The sequence below is a fragment of the Hevea brasiliensis genome, chromosome 16 (assembly GCF_030052815.1).
Source record: "Hevea brasiliensis isolate MT/VB/25A 57/8 chromosome 16, ASM3005281v1, whole genome shotgun sequence".
Classification (NCBI taxonomy): domain Eukaryota; kingdom Viridiplantae; phylum Streptophyta; class Magnoliopsida; order Malpighiales; family Euphorbiaceae; genus Hevea; species Hevea brasiliensis.
In genome coordinates this window covers 63,649,404-63,668,056 of record NC_079508.1, presented here as the reverse complement: position 1 = coordinate 63,668,056, position 18,653 = coordinate 63,649,404, and the positions used below count along the sequence as shown (strand labels likewise).

The window sequence follows — 18,653 nt, the reverse complement described above, 5'->3', positions numbered from 1 at the left end:
TGCACTCAATTTTCACATGACACAGTTATTACTGTTATGAGACCGTAGCTAGTCTCATGACGCAGAGTGTATCGACAGAGCAAGATACACTCATTTTTCACATGACACAATTATTACTATTATGAGACCGTAGCTAGTCTCATAACATAGAGTATGTCGACCGAGCAAGATATACTTAATCCTCATAGCCAATGTTTCATAGTTATTAGAAATTTGAGTTTCACTTTGACGAAACTTGAGCAATACTTTCGCAATGATTTCAACTTTCGCCAAAGTGGGGGGCAAACTGTAGATCCTTATTTTGTGATGAGTATGTGCATTGAGGTCGTGGAAAACCCGATGATGAAAAATTGTATGACTGTAAGATATAATTAAAGGCATGGAACTGGATTATTAATTCTGTGACATGATTTTGAAAAAAAAAAAATATGCTTTTTGGGAAATTAATTTAATTTTAAAAAAATTTGTTTTGTTTAAATTTAATGTGGGTAGTTATTAAATGGACCTAATTGAGTTTAATTGGGCGTCATGGGTCTAAGAAAGTCTAGTTATGAATTTTAAATAGGACCCATTTAATTTATTTTTTAAAAATTAAAATAAGAAAATATATTTTTCTCTATCCCTCTCCTATGCAAACTCTTTCTCCCCGATTGGCCCCACTCTCTTTCTCGCTCCCTATTGGTGCCACCTCTTTCTCTCTCTTTCTATTGGTTGGAACATCTCACCCATATCCCAGTCTCACCCAAATTCGTCAATTTCAGATGTTTAAGTTATCTGAACCTTATCACGCTAGGACTTCAAACCCTACCACACCTCTTCCTCACTTTCTATTGGTGCCTTCCCCTTTCTTTTTCTTCCTATTGATTGAAACACCTCATCCATATTTCAGTCTCACCTAAATTCTGCAATCCTAGTTGTTTAAGTTATCTGAACTTTATCACTCTATGACTCCAAATACTATCACATCTCTCTCCCAAAATCCTATAAATACCCCACTGAAAAAAAAAAGGGAGGAGAAAAAAAAAGAGAGGGGGAGGAGAAGACAAAAAAAAAAAAAAATTAAAGAGAGGAATAGCCAAAATTCTTTTAGTTCTTCTTTCTTTCTAGCGATATTTCTTAAATGTTAGTTCTTTTATTTTCTTTTCAAGATCTATGCCATGTAATGTTTAATTCTATGTTCCTTATTTTTAATTTATTTTATATGTTCATATAGATCATGTAATCATATTTAATTTGAGGGGATACACAACTCTGCACATGTTCAGTTTTCTGTTTCTCGTATTTTTATTATTTTTCATTATTTTCTGAATCTGTAAAAAATTTGTAAAAATTATATTCATATTCTACACGAAATTCTATTAATTTTAGGCTCAATAATCACTAAAAAAGCTTTAATATTTTATAAGTTATGGCTGTTTGAAGTTAGGATTCTTATAAAATCCGATTTGCAGGATATCCAAATTGTGGAGCCCATATCTCCCTTGTTTCTTAATATTTTTGTGTAAATCTAGTGTCTAAAATTAATTTCAGAATCTTATGAACCTTTTTCAATTGGTTTTGCATTCATATCTATTGTAGTTAATGAGTTATGAATTTTACAAAAATGTAGTATGATTCTATCACTTAGAAAAGTTACGATTTATGTAGACCATTCAATTATGGTTTTGTTTGATTTATAAATTTTATGATCTTGTATGATATGTAGGCTATCTTCTGTAATTTTTTTATGATTTTTAGGCATGTCTAACTATTTTTTAAAAAATCGGATTTCTTGCTACTGTCAATCTGCCAGAGTTTGGAAATTATATATTTATGCATGTTCTTATATTTTCTTGGGTTTTAATTGAGATTTGATCTATTTTTCTGTGTTCTTTTAATTCAACAAGTGTTATGAAGTGTTTGGATCATGTTAGAAGACTTAGACCATTAGGTAGTTGTAACTAATTAGAAATTTTAACCCTTTAGGATACTAGGGTTAGAATTCAATGTAAATTGTTATTAATATTTTCTTTATTTCTTTTATTTTCTTTAGTTTTTTTATTTTTTATTACAAATAAAATTGGTAAGTAGTCCTATGGTAAGTACTAAAGAGGGCATTTGCGTGGAGCTTATGTAAAGCTAAACGGGAGTAAGCTAGGGATATCATTGCCATACTAGAAGAGAAAACCCTTTTTTAAGGGTAACTTACCCCAATAGCAACTGCATTTACCAACAGGTAAGTAGCTCTAAACTCCTCGAATAACCATTGGCATGAAATTTTAGTAATAATAGAATTTTTATTTGGTAAATTAAAATTAACTTTGTTTTTAATTTAACTAACTTTTGCATGTAATTAATTTAAATAAATACTTTGTAAATTAAAATTAATCTTATTTGTAAATTAAACTAATATTGGCGTGTAAAATAAATTTAATTTAACACTTGGTAATTGTAAAATAAATTTGCATGTTAGAAATCTTTATTATATTATGATTGTTTGGGCCTTATGTGATATTAGAATAAATTACACATGTACATAATTAACTTAGTTCAATTATCCTTAGGGTAACTTGGTGAAAATTAATTAATTAGATTAAATAGAAATGTAAGGTTATTTGAAATTTAATTTGTTTGTAAATTAAATTCTCAATAATAAATTAATTTTAGTCATATGGTAAATATGATTTAAATAATTAGTAACCCCATAGATAGGAATTACTTGTGCATGAAAATTGTGTGTAAACAACAATCCTTTTGTGAATTACTTGCGTGTGTAGGATTAGGATTGCATTTTTTAGGATGAAGTTTAATAAAAGAATAATAAACAAGACTTTTAAAAACATTAGTAGAGAACTGACACTCGAATTAACGAGGTTAGACCATGCGTAAGGGGTGCCTAACACCTTCCCCTACGTACCCACTATCCTGAACCTAGACATTGGCTATGGTAATGACGATTGTGGAAACTCTGTAAGGAGTAAGTTGTCATCCATGACCCTCGAAAGAAACACTGAATATATCCCGGTTATTACCCGGGTGGCGATTCCTGTCTATCTATGCATTCGTCGCATAAATCCTTAATACCGTGGTAGTGTTATGGGAAGATGGTACTTACCAGTAGTTTAATTCTATTAGGATTGTATAAAGTGCATGTTTAGGAAATATTGTCTAAGGAGGTGGTATATTTTATATAATTCTAATGGATGATATTTCGCCTCACGCCTCCCTCTTACACAAACACTTCCTCATAACAAGGCCTAATTTCATTTTGCTTATGGACTACCATTTTTGAACAGAAACTAATAGAAATAGCTCGTTGGTGAGTGTATATACTGTAGACTCCATTTTATATATCATCCAAAGTATTACATTAACTGCAATCTCAACTGCTTGATCTTGGAGCATATATCACATTATAACAAGGTTAAGAAGTTTGGATTTGTGTTTTTATTGGAGGAATAATAATGACATGGAATCATTGGATGTCTTGAGATATTGCCGGCATAGTGTAATAAACACAAATGTGCACAGGGGACATAATCATAAGGAAAAACATAAAATAGTACTTCTCTTGTTATATCACATCATAACAAGGTTAATTTTATGAGCAATGGAGCAGTGCAAGCTGCAGCTTCTGCTCCTTGTTCGCTTCAACAAATGACTTGTGGAACAATTTTGAGAGAACAAGAGATTCGGGAGATTCTACTAGCTCTGTTAGTTCCCTTACATTCTTGAAAATTGCTTTCACACTCATTTCCTTCATAGTATTTGAGACTTCAAAATCAAATGAAAACTTAAGCCTTGGAATCCAAAAATGATAAAGCTCCTCAATTGTGACTCAAAATGGTTATTCAACATATCATGGGATTAGTTCTGAATTCCTCAACAAGATTTCGCAAGCCATCTCTTGCTTTCAGAAGAAAGAAATATAGCGAAAATTTCCTGTTGTCTTGTATTGAATCTCGATCTTTTAGCCAAAGGAAGATTTACCCTGAGTGTAAGGTACTGTTCATAGTTTTTCTTTTGTTTCCTTCTGATCTGCACTGCAGACATGGTATAACGTTGCACAAGAATCAAATAAAATAATACATTATAGACCATGAAAATCAAATAAAACCTTGCCTTGAATGATACATTATTATGAGGATTTAAGAGTAATTGAAATAATAAAAACAATAATATTAATTATGACATTAGCATAAAGACGGGTAGTCCAGCTCTAGCCTAGCTTGTAAGATAGCCTTTCTTTCTTTCACAAATCACTATTGCCAAATCCAAATCAATTAAATAATATTTATCACCGATGCGGAAGTCGTTCCATTTTAGAACTGCACATTCTCGCTTCTTTAGTTTCGATAAGAAATCTATCCACTCGCCCAGACTGACATCACATCACATTTCTACGTCCAACAAGATTCCCTGTCCGTCAAATTGCAATGGCGGTCGCCGTCCGTGGCAGCCGAGGAGTTGGAGGATCTGATTACTTATCGGATTTTAGTCTCCGCCATGTTCACTCTTCTCTTCCTCGCTGCTCTCTCCGTCCTCCTCACCACCCACCCAGTGCCAGTTTTGAGGCAACTTGAGATTCGAGAATCTTAAACTGCAGAAGTTTTACTTTCAGAATCAGGCAGAGAATGCTACAAAGGATGCAAGTAATATGAAGTTCAGGAATCCCAAATACTTGTCAATGCTGAATCATCTTCGGTTTTATCCGCCAGAGATCTATCCAAAGTTGCATAAGACTTTGTTTTTTGATAATGATGTCGTGGTTCAAAAGGAATTCACAGGCTTGTGGAGGATTGATTTGGATGGAAAGGTGAATGGGGCTGTTGAGACCTGTTTTGGGTCATTTCATCGCTATGCTGGTATTTGAACTTCTCCCATCCTTTAATTAAGGAGCGGTTTAATCCAAAGGCGGGTGCTTGGGCTTATGGAATGGATATATTTGATCTTCAGAGCTTGGAGACGTGAAAAGTGCACTGAACAGCATCATTACTGGCAGAGCTTGGTATGTATCTGTGCTTCCTTTTTAATTCCTCTGTGTTTTGTTGTTAACGTAGCTGCTGATTTATCAGAAATTTATAGAATGTCTTGCTTTTAATGGCTAAATAAAAGTAATCTACGCAGGAAATTGTTTATTATGAAAATGTTAATGAATTAATTACATTTTTAGGCTGTGATGGAGAGATTAGTTCAATTAATTTTGTGCATATTTTTTTTATAAGAATGAGGATCGCAATCTATGGAAATTGGGTCTGTTCCACCTGGCTTGATCACCTTTTACTCAACAATAAAATCATTGGACAAATCTTGGCATATGCTTGGTCTTGGGTGCAATCCAAGTATTAGCATGGATGAGATCAATCAGTGCAGCTGTCGTTCGTTACAATGGAAACATGAAACCTTGGCTTGACATCGCCATGAATCAATACAAGAATCTCTGGACTAAATGTGTGGACAATGATATGGAATTTGTTCAGACGTGCAATTTTGGTCGTCAGTTGAATACCACTTGTGCTGCTTTATTGTCAAGGCACACAATGAAGAGTTGTAAGTGTTCATACTGGGTTACTCATATTGTAACTTTCAAATTATATTAAACCAAAATGGTTATGTACAGAAATGATTCTTTTGACTGAAATTTTTTCTACCCTAAAATGCAATGAGACAAATTTTGTTAGTCATGAAAGAATTCTGACCAATTTTGGCACTTTAACGTTATCTCTAACATTGCTGTTATCATGGGTTCTTTGTCCAAATGTGAATGATCACTGAGAAATGCCTTCTTAGTAACTAATCCATTGATTTGGACATTGCAAAACAGATTTCAATGGCAAGTTTCTCCAAAAAAGGTGGTTTATATGATAACAAACTCTGTTGAAACATAATTATCAAGTTTTCCAGAGTGAAGTCGATTCTAGTCTGATAAAGCGTTAGTGAATTGTGAGAGTGGGTACTGGAGGCAAACTTGAATGAAATCCAGAAACTGTGCTGTTCTTTGAAAAGTGAGTTATGTGATCCCATAAAATATTGATGTCTCAGCCTCCAGTGATCTGCTTCAAAAGTAACCTCATTTAAAGCTTCCTATTCTGAACGTTGCTTGTAAATTTCTTATGAATTATGAAAGCAGCAGCAATGCTATGCTTTATATATATATATATATATATATATATATATGAATGTTATAGCTTTATTAGATTGAATTGAGTGTAAGAGGGGTTTCTGTCCTCCTCTCTCTAACTTGTTAGGGAGAAAATTTTCTTTGTATTTTTATTTCTTCTCTGGGAGCGTCCGTCTCCTCATTTCTGCAGTGTTAGCGGCCTCCTCCTTTCTTTGCCTTGTACTGGGTTTCCCTTTCCCATCAGGTGGATTGTAAATATCGTTTTTGTAGGTTAGTTAGTGCAGATCTGAGTTTCTTTGAAAGGGTTTGTAGTTTGGTCTAATTATGCTGTGTCTTCCCAGCGTCGCCACTCCAGCCATCCTTGAGTTGTGGGTTGGTTTGGCGAGTTATGTGCTGCTATAAAATGGTGTTGGGTTCTCTCTGGCTTTGCAGTTCATGGTGCTGGGTCTGGGGAGGGTCCAGTTTATGTTGGTTGACGGAAACTCCGGAGTTTTCCCCTATCTTGATAGTGGCTGAGTCTCAACAGCCAAAGAAGTTGAAGAGCTCTGCTTTGCCCCTTTGTTTCTTGTGCCTCGGCATCCCCATGGTTCCACGCGCATTCTGTCGATTTTCTAGGTTAAAGGCTCCGCTCATCGATATTTGGGGTTTGTTTTTCGGCTCTGTTATCTTGCACGGGCCTCCTGAAATTTTCGGACTTCAGAAATTCCCCAGGATACTCGCTGAGCTTGGCTACTATGCTTTCCCTGGCCATCGGCTGTTCCTTTAGTTATATTTGCCATAGGGTTGATTATGGGTTTGGCCTTTTGTATATTCTAGATGTTAGGATGTTTTTTTTGAGATATGGGCTTGAATCTTTTTGTGGGTTTAGTCTTTCAATAGGTCTGCGGATTCAGGTTTAATTAGCCTATCTAATTGAGTTAGCCCATGTAATGTTTAATTGCTAATGAAATACTTATATCTTTCAGGAAAAAAATTGTGTAAGAGATGTAACATGTGAAAGTGATTACAATCTGTTTTCTTCAAGGCTTTACTTACCTGAAAAGACCCAAATAAGAGCCTTAGGACGGAGCAAAATTGAGTATGACTTTCTCCTTTTGTGCGTTGTAGAATACAAAATGAACTTTCCATGTTGGTCCTGAGAAATCGTTGACTTTGTTCGATTTTGACCAACATTCATTGAACAAAGACCCAAACAATGCTTCCAATGCGTTTGAACTTGAAAACTCCCTAAATTCCTTCACACGCAGAGTTCTCGCTTCGCACAAAGAAATCTTTTATCATGATGACATCATAAAAATATTATAGTGGACTATTTATTATTTTATTTTAATAATATAATTTAATATATATTTTATTATATTTTATAATTTTATAATAATATTAAATTTTTAATTAATTAAAATTTTATTTAAAAATTAATAAATAAATAAATTGATTAATAAATTTTTTTAATTAGTATTAAATTATTTGATATATACCAATAAAAAGATAAATAAAATAAAAAAATATATATATGTCTGTGATTTTAGAAATATCATTATTAAAATTTTTATACTTTAAATATAATAAATTTTTTAAAAATATATACTCAAAATTTTTAAATAATTTTTAGTAAATAATATTATATATATAATTTTTTAAAATTAATTCATCCTTTTTTAATGTAATCAGCAATCTAATTAAAAAATAATTATTTTAGAGATATATAATATAATGAATATAATTTTATAATGTTTGAAATTATAAATTTAAGAAAATTTAAAAATTCTTAAAAATTATACTAAAAATAATTTTAAATTTTAATAGTAAATGTAAGATTTTTATAGTTGAAATTTAAAAATATTTAAATAAATTAATATTTAATATGATAAGTTAGTTTTTTATATATAAATTTAAAAATAAAAATAATAAAAGAGATGTCACATTGTAATTTGTAAGCATATTTATTAGCTTATGTGACACACTATATAATAAAAGAGATGTCACATAATAATTTTTTAAATGTATTTATTAATTTACGTGACACACTTTCATAAATTTATTTTTCAAGGTTTGACTTTTATTATATATTTTTTAATTAATTTTATTATAAATATCTAATTTAATAATCGTAAAATTTAGAGATGCACTTGGTATTTTTTTTGTTTGACCATGTATAGTTTGTTTTAAACAAAATTGGAGCACATGGCAACGAGAAGGTAGGCGTGTACTCACTAGTGGGAAACTCATATTTTACATGTAATATATACATTAAAATTTTCCATCATCCATGTGAACGTCACATGGAAACATATAAGAAGGAGGTCAAGTGGCATTTAGATTAATTGTGTGCACATTTTAATTAGGTCATAAATTGAAGTATTTATATAATTTAGAATTCTATAATTTCAGTATAAAATGTTTATTGATCATATCAAAACATATAATATAAAAATTAATACGTAATAGTAACATGTTATCCTAGCTTAAAAAATAATTGATTATCATGACCCATCTAAATATAATTTATTATGACCTTGAATTTTCTATGTTACTTTAAAATGGGAGAGGTGGTTGGGGGGCAGCCCAACTCCATAAATTCCAGAACAAGTTGATTTGGCAAACCCAATTTTATTTTTTAATTCAACAAATTTTTATTTAAATTCATTTTATTGTTATTATTATTTACTTATTTATTTATTTAATATTCTTTTGCACTTGAACAAGTTTAGATTCAATTTAATGTTTGGGAATTTTAAATTTATTTAATTAAATATAAAAATAAATTATTTCATAACGAATTAAAAATATATTATTAAAATGTGAAAGGTATAAATTTCGCTACAGAACAAACACTTGCCACGTCAGAAAAGGAAGGTCGACTAATGATGAAGCGACGCCGTTTCTACCAATAATAACAAAAAGGTGTTCAAGTTAGACCTGCCTAAAATGTTCAAAAGAAAGGGGAGAGATTCCGAGTCCTTACTGTTTGCGCATGGTCAGCAAACTCCACCTCCACCAATTTATGTATCTGCCGCTCTTTCATTTGTTCCACCTTATCATTTTCACCTAACAACCTACTCTCTTCAAAACCCAGATCTTTGATTTTTCTGGGTCCTCTTCTTGTTCTCAGGAATCGTTTCCCCAGGTGTGTATTCTTTTTCTTAATGCTTGGCACAGTTATTTTTCTAACGTTTATGTTGAATTTTGTTGGTTTATTCTTCATCTCTGTCTTCTGGCTTGGAGATCTTCATAAGAGAAACTGTAATTTGGTGTTTTAATTTTGAATGAAGCAAGACAAAAGTGTTTCTGGGATTCACGTTGGAATTCTTGATCTGGTTTTCTTTCCTTATCTAGTCGCTCATAGCCTGAGGGTTAATCATGTTAGGATTTTTCTTAAATGCTTCGATAACCGGATCTGAGATCTGCATGATCTCGGTGGTCAGTCTGGTGTTATTCAAATGACAATACTTTTTGATTGTTTCCTTTGATTGATGAGTTTGAGACGTTTCAGGTCAGATACTTGTTGAATTACTTGGGTGTTTATTTTTTTTCATTTAGGTGATTTGATTGCTTTCAACTTTATCTAATTATTCGATTACTAACAATGGCACTCCTATACGTTTGAACTTAAGATTCAGTTGATTAATAGCAATGGTAATGATGATCCTCTAGTCAGGCTATTTCGATTGGTTCTTTTTTATGAAAATAGTATAGGAAGTCAATACTGAGAAGAAAGGAAATTGGGTACTTGATTCTTGACTAGACAACTAGCTTTTAAGATTCATAACTTTTCTTGTCTTATTCTCTCTCTTGCACGGCTGCACGTGTATATGTGAGTGCATCATAAAGTTGTTTTATTTAATCTAACTGAAGAAATAAAATAAAATCCTTCAAATCCATCAAATGTATATCAAAGGCTTCCTGTAGGAACTTTGTGTGCTAAATGCAAGAAGGCTGCCTGTAGTGTTAGACATAGGAATAGGTATTTTCCCTAGAAATGCCAATGGGGGTTTTGCTATTTCCAACCCCACCCCACAAAAGTAGAGCAAAGTGGTCAAAACTCATTCAAGACAGAATGAATGAAATTCAACTAGACAGTGAAATTGCCATGGATAATTTTCCCCTGAACATGGGTGGTGGGTGTACTATATATGTATAACATCTAGCTTTTAAAGATCTCTTATCATCCATTCCATGTGACAATCCGGGATCCTTCTTTTTTTTTTTTTTTTTATCTTAACCTGCATTTTTTACTTTGCTATTTTATGTCATTACTGTCTTTATCATAGACATAATTCATAATGGATACAAGTTTCATGTTATGAAAAACCACTGAAATTTGATAACAAAATTAAAAGTGTTTCATTAAAACAAGGATGCATAGAAACTAATATTTTGTTGAGAAAAAGTGGAGCGTCTATCGGAGATAATTTTGATGGTCTGTGGAGCTTATGTGTAAACCTTATGTGGTGGTGCTAGGGCAGGGGATGGGGAAGCAGAAGGGAACCATGACACAGTTAAAATTCTAGAATTAGTGGTCAACAAAATCATGTACTATTGGTTTTCTTTAAACAAGGAATTGTGTTAATTTTTGTTTGAACTCTTTTCTGTTGTCGGATTTTGTTGCTGAATCGGGTAAAGGTTCCTCTACAACTTCCCTTTTTATTGCATTCGATGTTATTCCAGAATATGTAAAAACATTGTAGTTCGTAGCTTTATTTCAAGAATAAAAAAAAAAAAAAAAGTTTCCTCTTAGGTCCTTGCATCTCTTACTACTTTTGCACTGATTTGTTAAAGTATATCTTATGGGGATTTTATTGGACAGGGAAAAGTATGGCTGCACCATCAAAACCAACACGAATAGGCCTCGCAGGTCTGGCTGTTATGGGCCAGAATCTGGCCCTCAATATTGCAGAGAAAGGCTTCCCAATTTCTGTTTATAATCGAACAACCTCCAAAGTTGATGAGACTGTTGAAAGAGCAAAAAAGGAGGGAGATCTTCCTTTATATGGTTTCCATGATCCTGAATCTTTTGTTCAGTCAATCCAAAAGCCTCGGGTGATAATTATGCTTGTTAAGGCTGGGGCACCTGTTGACCAAACTATAAAGACCCTCTCTGCCTACATGGAGAAAGGTGATTGTATCATTGATGGTGGGAATGAGTGGTATGAGAACACTGAGAGGAGAGAAAAGGCCATGGCTGAATTAGGTTTGCTTTATCTCGGAATGGGAGTTTCAGGTGGTGAAGAGGGTGCACGGCATGGACCCTCTTTGATGCCTGGAGGTTCCTTTGAGGCATACAAATACATTGAAGACATTCTTCTTAAAGTGGCAGCTCAAGTTCCTGACAGTGGTCCCTGTGTGACTTTTGTTGGTAAAGGTGGCTCTGGTAATTTTGTCAAGATGGTGCATAACGGAATTGAATATGGTGATATGCAGCTGATTGCAGAGGCTTATGATGTACTAAAATCAGTTGGAAAGTTGTCTAATGAGGAACTGCAAAATGTTTTCTCAGAATGGAACAAGGGTGAGCTTCTGAGCTTCTTGATTGAGATCACAGCAGATATATTTGGAATTAAAAATGACAAGGGAGATGGATATTTGGTTGACAAGGTTTTGGACAAAACTGGTATGAAGGGTACAGGTAAATGGACCGTACAGCAAGCTGCTGATCTATCAGTTGCAGCTCCTACAATTGCATCTTCTTTGGATGCAAGATTCCTCAGTGGTTTGAAGGAGGAGCGAGTTGAAGCTGCTAAAGTCTTCAAAGCAGGTGGCTTTGGAGAAATTTTGACTGACCAAGTGGTGGACAAGAAGAAGTTGATTGATGATGTGAGACAAGCTCTCTATGCATCCAAGATTTGTAGTTATTCACAGGGGATGAATCTGATCCGTGCAAAGAGTATTGAGAAAGGATGGGACTTGAAATTGGGAGAACTGGCTAGGATTTGGAAGGGAGGCTGCATTATCCGAGCTGTGTTTTTAGACAGAATCAAGAAAGCATATGATAGGAACCCTGACCTGGCTAACCTTCTTGTCGATCCAGAGTTTGCAAAGGAAATCATTGAGCGCCAGTCTGCCTGGCGGAGGGTTGTATGTCTGGCAATCAATTCTGGTATTAGCACTCCTGGCATGTCTTCTAGTCTTGCTTATTTTGACACTTACCGAAGGGAAAGGTTGCCAGCTAATTTGGTCCAAGCACAGAGAGATTATTTTGGCGCTCACACATATGAAAGGGTTGATACTGAAGGATCTTTCCACACTGAATGGTTCAAGATTGCAAGAGAGTTGAAGAATTAATGTGTCACCTCATGGTATCTAGCTTAATCAAAATTCTCAATAAGCATAATAATTTCTGCTCTAGACTCTGATGGGTAGAAGTGTCACAAATCCTGTTTCGTCAAAATGTATCTCAATCAAATTTGTTGAATGCAATTTATATTGAGACTTTACCTTGCTTTTGTATGTGTGGTTGTGCTTTGGTAGTTCTGCTGCTTTTACCTTGAGATTTGATTTGTAATGCTGAAATTGGTAACTCTTTTTCTAGTTGAGGAACTTTTTAGCCACTTTGTGTAATAATACTGTGAAAATATTTGAGCAAGAGATTCTCGTTTGTGGTGTTTTTGTATGCTCTTTACACTATCTGGAGGGAGGTTCAGATGGTTTTATGAGGTTTGGTAACCATTCTCCTGCATGTCAGTGTTTAAAGGAGCATGACCGTTGGAACGTTTTGTCCTACCTTTCAACGCCCTTCATGCCCTTCATAATTTACATATTTTTCCTCCCTTTCCTTGCCTTATCTTACACTTCCTCTTTCCAAACAGGGTATTATCTTTATTATTTTGTGGAAATAATTAGCTATAATTCTATTAATTTATGCTGTAGGATACTTTTATGCGAAGAGAATATAATATATATATATCTGTTCACTAGAATGATGGAAGGGCAAAAATATGGCATACTTTCCCCTATCCAGAAGTTGGCGTCCTTTTCCCTCTGTTATAATAGTCCTGTCTGGATATCAGCACTTTTAATGCAAAAAGCTGATTGTATTACTCAGGAATTCTAAACATTATGTTTAATCTTCCACGTTACTGACAGTGAAAAGCTGAAACTCCATCGAATCTACGAGTTTACCTCTTAAGAAATTTGTAAGCTCCTTTTAACTTTGTCTATTTTTCGTAGTGTTCTTGTCTGACTCAAATAAAACATGCTCATTTATATTATTATTTCCCTTTTGTTTTCATTAGGAAAAGAAATTCAGGTTTCCTGGATTTTATAGTGTGTATGTTATAATATATATATTCTTGAATATTTTGATGGTACAGCCCATACTCTATAGTCGCCTAGCTGTTGCGCTTGCACCTTGTTTGCGGAATTTGAGTTATATAAGCATGCCAATATTCTGTCACTATAAATATCTATGTTGATCCTTGTGGTTGGCATTTGTCTTTCTATGTTGATCTATTTTCTTTCCAGCACGAAATACTCTGTTGTATTGATTCATTGAACATGCACACGAGGGCACTGCCGCATGGGCACAGTGTTATGATCTTTTTCCTGGAAATAAGTATCATTTCCTTTTAACTTGATCCCAAATAATTATATTCTTGAAACCCCAATATCCGCGCGCAAGCCATGTTGCCGTTTGCTTTCTGTGCTGATCTCTCCTCCTTTTTTTTGCGCCTGCCACAAAACAAAGAGGGGATCTATGCTCTTTCCAGCAGAGCACACACTCTTGGTTGATGCTGCTTGATTAACTCAACATGGCCGCATGACCCCCCATTATTATTAAAAAAATTTGTGCATGAGAAAATATTTTCCTGAACTAGATATGACTTTCCCTTCTATCATTCATGATATTGTATGATCAACAAGTTAATTAACTAACCTCATTCCAGGTGCCAGCTGCAATATCAAGCAGGTTTTATACTGAATGGCGGCACATAAATATATGGACTTTATTGTGTAATGATTTGATAAGAAATTGTTTCAATATGATGATCTTGATTTCAATAATACAATGAAAATCAGGAACCATGAAAAGGATGAGTAGAACGTGTTTCAAGAAGGATGACTAAAAATGAAAATACATGTTTGTTCTGTTTATGTAGTGATTTTTACGAACCTGTAGTCTTGCACCACTTGAACTGGACTACTTGCTGTATTTTCTGTTAGCAGAATGTCTTCTGTCCTTTTCTGTGCTGTTTACATCATTCTTCTTGTCCTTTCTGTTTGATTTTGTTGCTGGAGAACAATGCTTGAAGTTATTGCCCTTGTCATGCTTAAAACCAGTTGTTCCATGATTAGCTTGACGACCATTCTCAGGTTTACAGAGATGATGTGCGCCAGAGGAAGCATCTGAAGCCATTGAATCATCACTGTCTTGCTTATCATCATCATCGGCATTTCCATCGTTGGCGGTAGTATTGTGATCATTGTCATTGTCACTGCACTCACTGTCATCTTCTTGCATGGGAGAGGCAATGTATGTTGTCCATCCGGATTCACTGCTGCTACATCCTTCTGTGGCTAAATTGTATTTGGATGAATCCATTAACGAAGCTGAGAGGTTCCTTGGGTGAATAGTGTTGTTGTATCTGTTCCAAAGAAGGCTACGAGAAGATAAGAGGAGGAGACACTTTTCACAAAAAGTTCGAGAAGTGCATGAAATCCCTAAGGAGAGGTACAATGATCTTTGACATCCTGAAACCTGCTATATATGCCAACACTGTCTGATTAAACTAGCATAATCCAGCTTATCCTAACTAATTAGTTATGCAAACAAATAAAAAATTGAAAAAATAAAATATGGTAAGTAAAGATCCTAAGGAGAGGAGCCGTCATTTTGAATACCAGTCAGCCTTTTACCGACCATAAGGATTTCAATTTTTTACAATCTGAATTCTTTCTATCTAGTAACAAGAAATCAAGAAAAACCCATTCCTCAATCCTGAAAGAATATGAAAGCCATGCACACAAGCATGTTAGAGCATAGCCTCCCCACTTCTTCCTTGTCTTTAAAGCCTTTAATTCTGTAACTTGTCAGAAGCACATGTAAGCTTTTTGTGGGCAAAATGTTCGGAGAAGCCAACTAGTAAATAAATGTTTCTGGATTACAATAGTTGAATGGAGACTACCTAAGTTCAGCTGGCTTTTGTTCTCTTCCTGTTTTGCTGTTTTCTCTAATACTAATAAAGCAGGCTGCTGTCGTTTAGCTGCCGAGATCAAAACGTGGTATATTGCTGGTTTGAATCATAGTTTGTTAATAATATTTCACTTCAAATAAAGTCTTTACAAGTCACAACCAATAGGCTTATATCAAAAATTGAAACTTAATGATATAAAAAATATATTTGGAGTCATTTTCGAAGCTGTGAAGCATTAAATATAAACTCTGATTGGAGTCAAAGCCAAATAAAAATAAAAAAATTTACCATCAGCTAATTAAGAAATAGTTAATTAATAGTATCAGTGGTAAAATTTAAATAAGTCAAGATGGCCGAGTTGGTCTAAGGCGCCAGTTTCAGGTACTGGTCCGAAAGGGCATGGGTTCGAATCCCATTCTTGACAAGTTCCCTTTTTTTTTTTTTTTAATATATATAGTGGTTATTAATTCTTGCAATAAACTTTGATACATACTTTTATACATAGACATGAATTGGAAAATCATGAGGATATATCCACACAAAGAAAAGAGAGAAAATTTCCTAGGAAGAGGCAAGATTGCTGTCTCCCATTATGCACAGTTCCAAAGACTCATAATTCTGATGCCATCCATCTAACAAGACCATCATCAATTTTTTTACCCATTTGCGTTTACAACCGCCGCGCCGTCCACTAACACTTTCAGCAGCCTGTTTTCTAGTGATGAACCAAAAAGACCGATGTAATGTTCTGCTTCTGCACATGGCTATAGCCTACACATAGCTAGATACCATGTTTACTGTTTATATCCTTTGACACTATTTCACTACCATGGGTGACTTTTTTTTTTTTTACTTCACAGTACTTAAATTTAGTGGTCGAGTTGCATGAGATTAAGGGTAGTTTGTCCTATTTAGAATATACTCCTATGATCTATTTGCATTAGTTGAAAGCAAACAGATCCCTTTCAAATCATTCACACCTTCAAGAATTCCAGTCTTCTACATCAATCATGAAAGGCAATATAGAAGACAAAGGGAGGCCCCATTGGAGCTAGCTTTGTGCTTGTAGTTAGCAGCAGCTGTGGGACAATGTAGGGCAATGAAATTGATGTAGCAGTTTCTTGCAACATCTTTTCCATAAAGATTTTGCATCTTAATTTGCTTGAAATTTGAAGTAGCTAATTATCATCCAGAGTTCCTTTAGAAGGATAAGGAACTAATTGCCTACGTCTCCAACTCTCCATAGTTTATATACATCGATGAAGTAAATCTATATAAGAATGGAAATTGGAAAGAATTATCTCTTATTGATATGAGTGCTACTAAGATGAGATGAGCTACCAACAAAGCAAGCAATTATTAATAAGCTTTGAGATCTTGAGTTTGAGTCTCAGTTAGAATTAAAAAATATACTGCTTTATCCAATCAACGTTCTTATGGATATGTATTCTCGAATATTCCTCTTTATCTTCAAGGGTTATATCTATCAATCCATGTCATTTTGACACATTTTTCATATTCTTTATTTGTTTCTCATAAGTTCAATGTATAAAACTTCTCACTTTGCAAAATAAGAATGTCGTTTTTTATAATTATAAAATTTTAAACTTAAATTTAAATTAAAGTTAAATAAATTTAATAAATATCATTTATTATTTATTCAAATTATTTCCTTGATTTAAATTCACAAATCCCAATTACAACTTCACTACAAAAAAAAATTGTCCTTAGCGACAAATTTAAGAATCCATCAGTCATAATATATTTTTAGGGAGGTTTTTAGTGACGATGTAGTCCGTCACTAAATCCAAATTCATTAAAATTTACTTTTACTGATGATATCTACGCAAGATTAAAATTTTTACCCGCAAATAAAGAAAAATTAAAATTTTTATTGCTATAAATCTAGTCAATATTATTAGCAACGAAATTTTCAGCCAAATGTTATTTTTTTATAGCGTAAAAAGTATTATACATTACAATCAAACTTAATTAAAATTTTAAATGCTGTATAATAATTAATAGTATATAATGAAAAAAACAATGCTACATGTAGATGATATTTATACTTTATACACATATGGTGATGATGAAGTTATTTAAATTTACTGTATAATTAAGAAACATTGTAACACCCCAAAATTTTAAAATTTATGAGCATTTTTGGTATTTTAATTTTATTTAAATTTTAGGAATTTTTTTGAGATTTTTCGGATTTTAAAAATCGGGTTCGATTTTCCGAAAATATAAACTTTGATGATTTTTAAAAATTAATTTAAAGACCACGTGGCAAAACTAAAAATATATTTGGAGTCTACGTATTTTTCTGAGTTTTATTGAATTTTTTCGGAATATTGGACCTCGTTTTTCCGGAGGCGAGTAAAATTCAAAATTTTGTATTCGAATCGAACCGCCGAATCGAACCGGACGGATCGGACCGTCGAATCGACCGTCTTCTTCTCTTTTTCTCCTCCCTCCCGCGCGCGATGGCTCTCTCCCTTTTCTCTCTCCTCCCACCCCTGCCAGGCGGTACCACATTGCCCCAGACCAATGGGCACTGCCGACCAATGGCCACGCCTAAACGGAAAACGCTGCGTAACGCCAAGGCGCGCTTCGCCGCCAATCCGCCGATCCGCCACCGATTGACCGGTCTTGTGTCGAAATCATCTACTCATGAGCTTTCCATAGACACCAAGAACGCCAAATCCATCGAGCGGTTTGTCCGATTTTTGCTGGAAGATTTTAGCCCATTTCGACTTTTGGGCTAGATTTCTAAACCGTGAATCCCACGAAAACCGAGGCTACCAAAGACGCTCCACTCGCCGAGAGCTTGGCGACATAAATTTTGAATTTTTCCGACACCGCTTTTTGGTGGGTCCCACGAACTTCGCAGTTGTTTTTCCGAGCATTAAATGAGCTTAGAAAATTTTGAAAAATTTATGTACTAACCCCGTGTTATGGGCTTCGTAGGTATCCTCGATTCGCGGAAATTCGGCGATTGACCGGAGTGCGAAATTCAGCGAGCCGTCTGACACCGAAAAGTCTCCAAATTGGACCGAGGTTTTGGCTACCCCCCCATTGTCAGACGTCCCGAGTGCGTCCCTGAAGTCAGAATCGGCAAAGGTAAACCCGAACCTTGTTTTTTCGTAATTTTCTAGTGCTTAAATAGGATTAAAAATCCATAAAATATTCGTGGTAGCTTAGAAAATTACGATTCTTTTTGCAATAGCTTAGTAATATTTCTAAGGACCGCGGGGCAAAGTTTTATAATTTTTAGAGCTTATTTGGGTAGTTTTTGCAAAAATGATCAATAATAAGGACTAAATTGAAATTTTGCGTATTGTGATGGGTGATTGATTTGATGGGCCCAGGAGGGGCTGTATGATATGATTGAACTGTTGATATATGGATTGTGAATATAG

General features: G+C 34.2%; 2 protein-coding genes, 1 non-coding gene and 1 pseudogene across 3 annotated transcripts; 3 read left to right on the top strand and 1 right to left on the bottom strand.

Annotated features, from left to right (window-relative positions):
• Positions 1–3,840: 3,840 nt before the first annotated feature.
• LOC131174687 (probable galacturonosyltransferase 9) lies at positions 3,841–6,866 on the top strand (annotated as a pseudogene).
• Positions 6,867–9,047: 2,181 nt separating this feature from the next.
• LOC131174436 (6-phosphogluconate dehydrogenase, decarboxylating 2-like) lies at positions 9,048–12,704 on the top strand. Its single transcript, XM_058137753.1, has 2 exons — positions 9,048–9,227; positions 10,908–12,704. Exon 2 carries the CDS (start codon positions 10,916–10,918, stop codon positions 12,380–12,382), a length of 1,467 nt encoding a protein of 488 aa, XP_057993736.1. The 5' UTR covers positions 9,048–9,227; positions 10,908–10,915; the 3' UTR covers positions 12,383–12,704.
• A 961-nt stretch (positions 12,705–13,665) lies between these two features.
• Positions 13,666–14,639, bottom strand: LOC110654498 (protein SOB FIVE-LIKE 3-like). Its single transcript, XM_058138463.1, has 2 exons — positions 14,242–14,639; positions 13,666–13,768 (listed from the first exon to the last, which is right to left on the bottom strand). Exons 1-2 carry the CDS (start codon positions 14,637–14,639, stop codon positions 13,666–13,668), a joined length of 501 nt encoding a protein of 166 aa, XP_057994446.1.
• Positions 14,640–15,574: 935 nt separating this feature from the next.
• Positions 15,575–15,655, top strand: TRNAL-CAG (transfer RNA leucine (anticodon CAG)). Its single transcript has one exon. It is a non-coding gene; the product is annotated as a tRNA-Leu (tRNA).
• Positions 15,656–18,653: the final 2,998 nt, after the last annotated feature.

Bases quoted from the DNA above. Each gene is read 5' to 3' on its own strand.
- LOC131174436 (XM_058137753.1), top strand. From the start codon at position 10,916: ATGGCTGCACCATCAAAACCAACACGAATAGGCCTCGCAGGTCTGGCT.
- LOC110654498 (XM_058138463.1), bottom strand. From the start codon at position 14,639: ATGGATTCATCCAAATACAATTTAGCCACAGAAGGATGTAGCAGCAGT. The intron at 13,769-14,241 runs GTAGTCCAGTTC...GTTTTGTGGCAG, and splicing joins GCTAACAGAAAATACAGCAA to GCGCAAAAAAAAGGAGGAGA.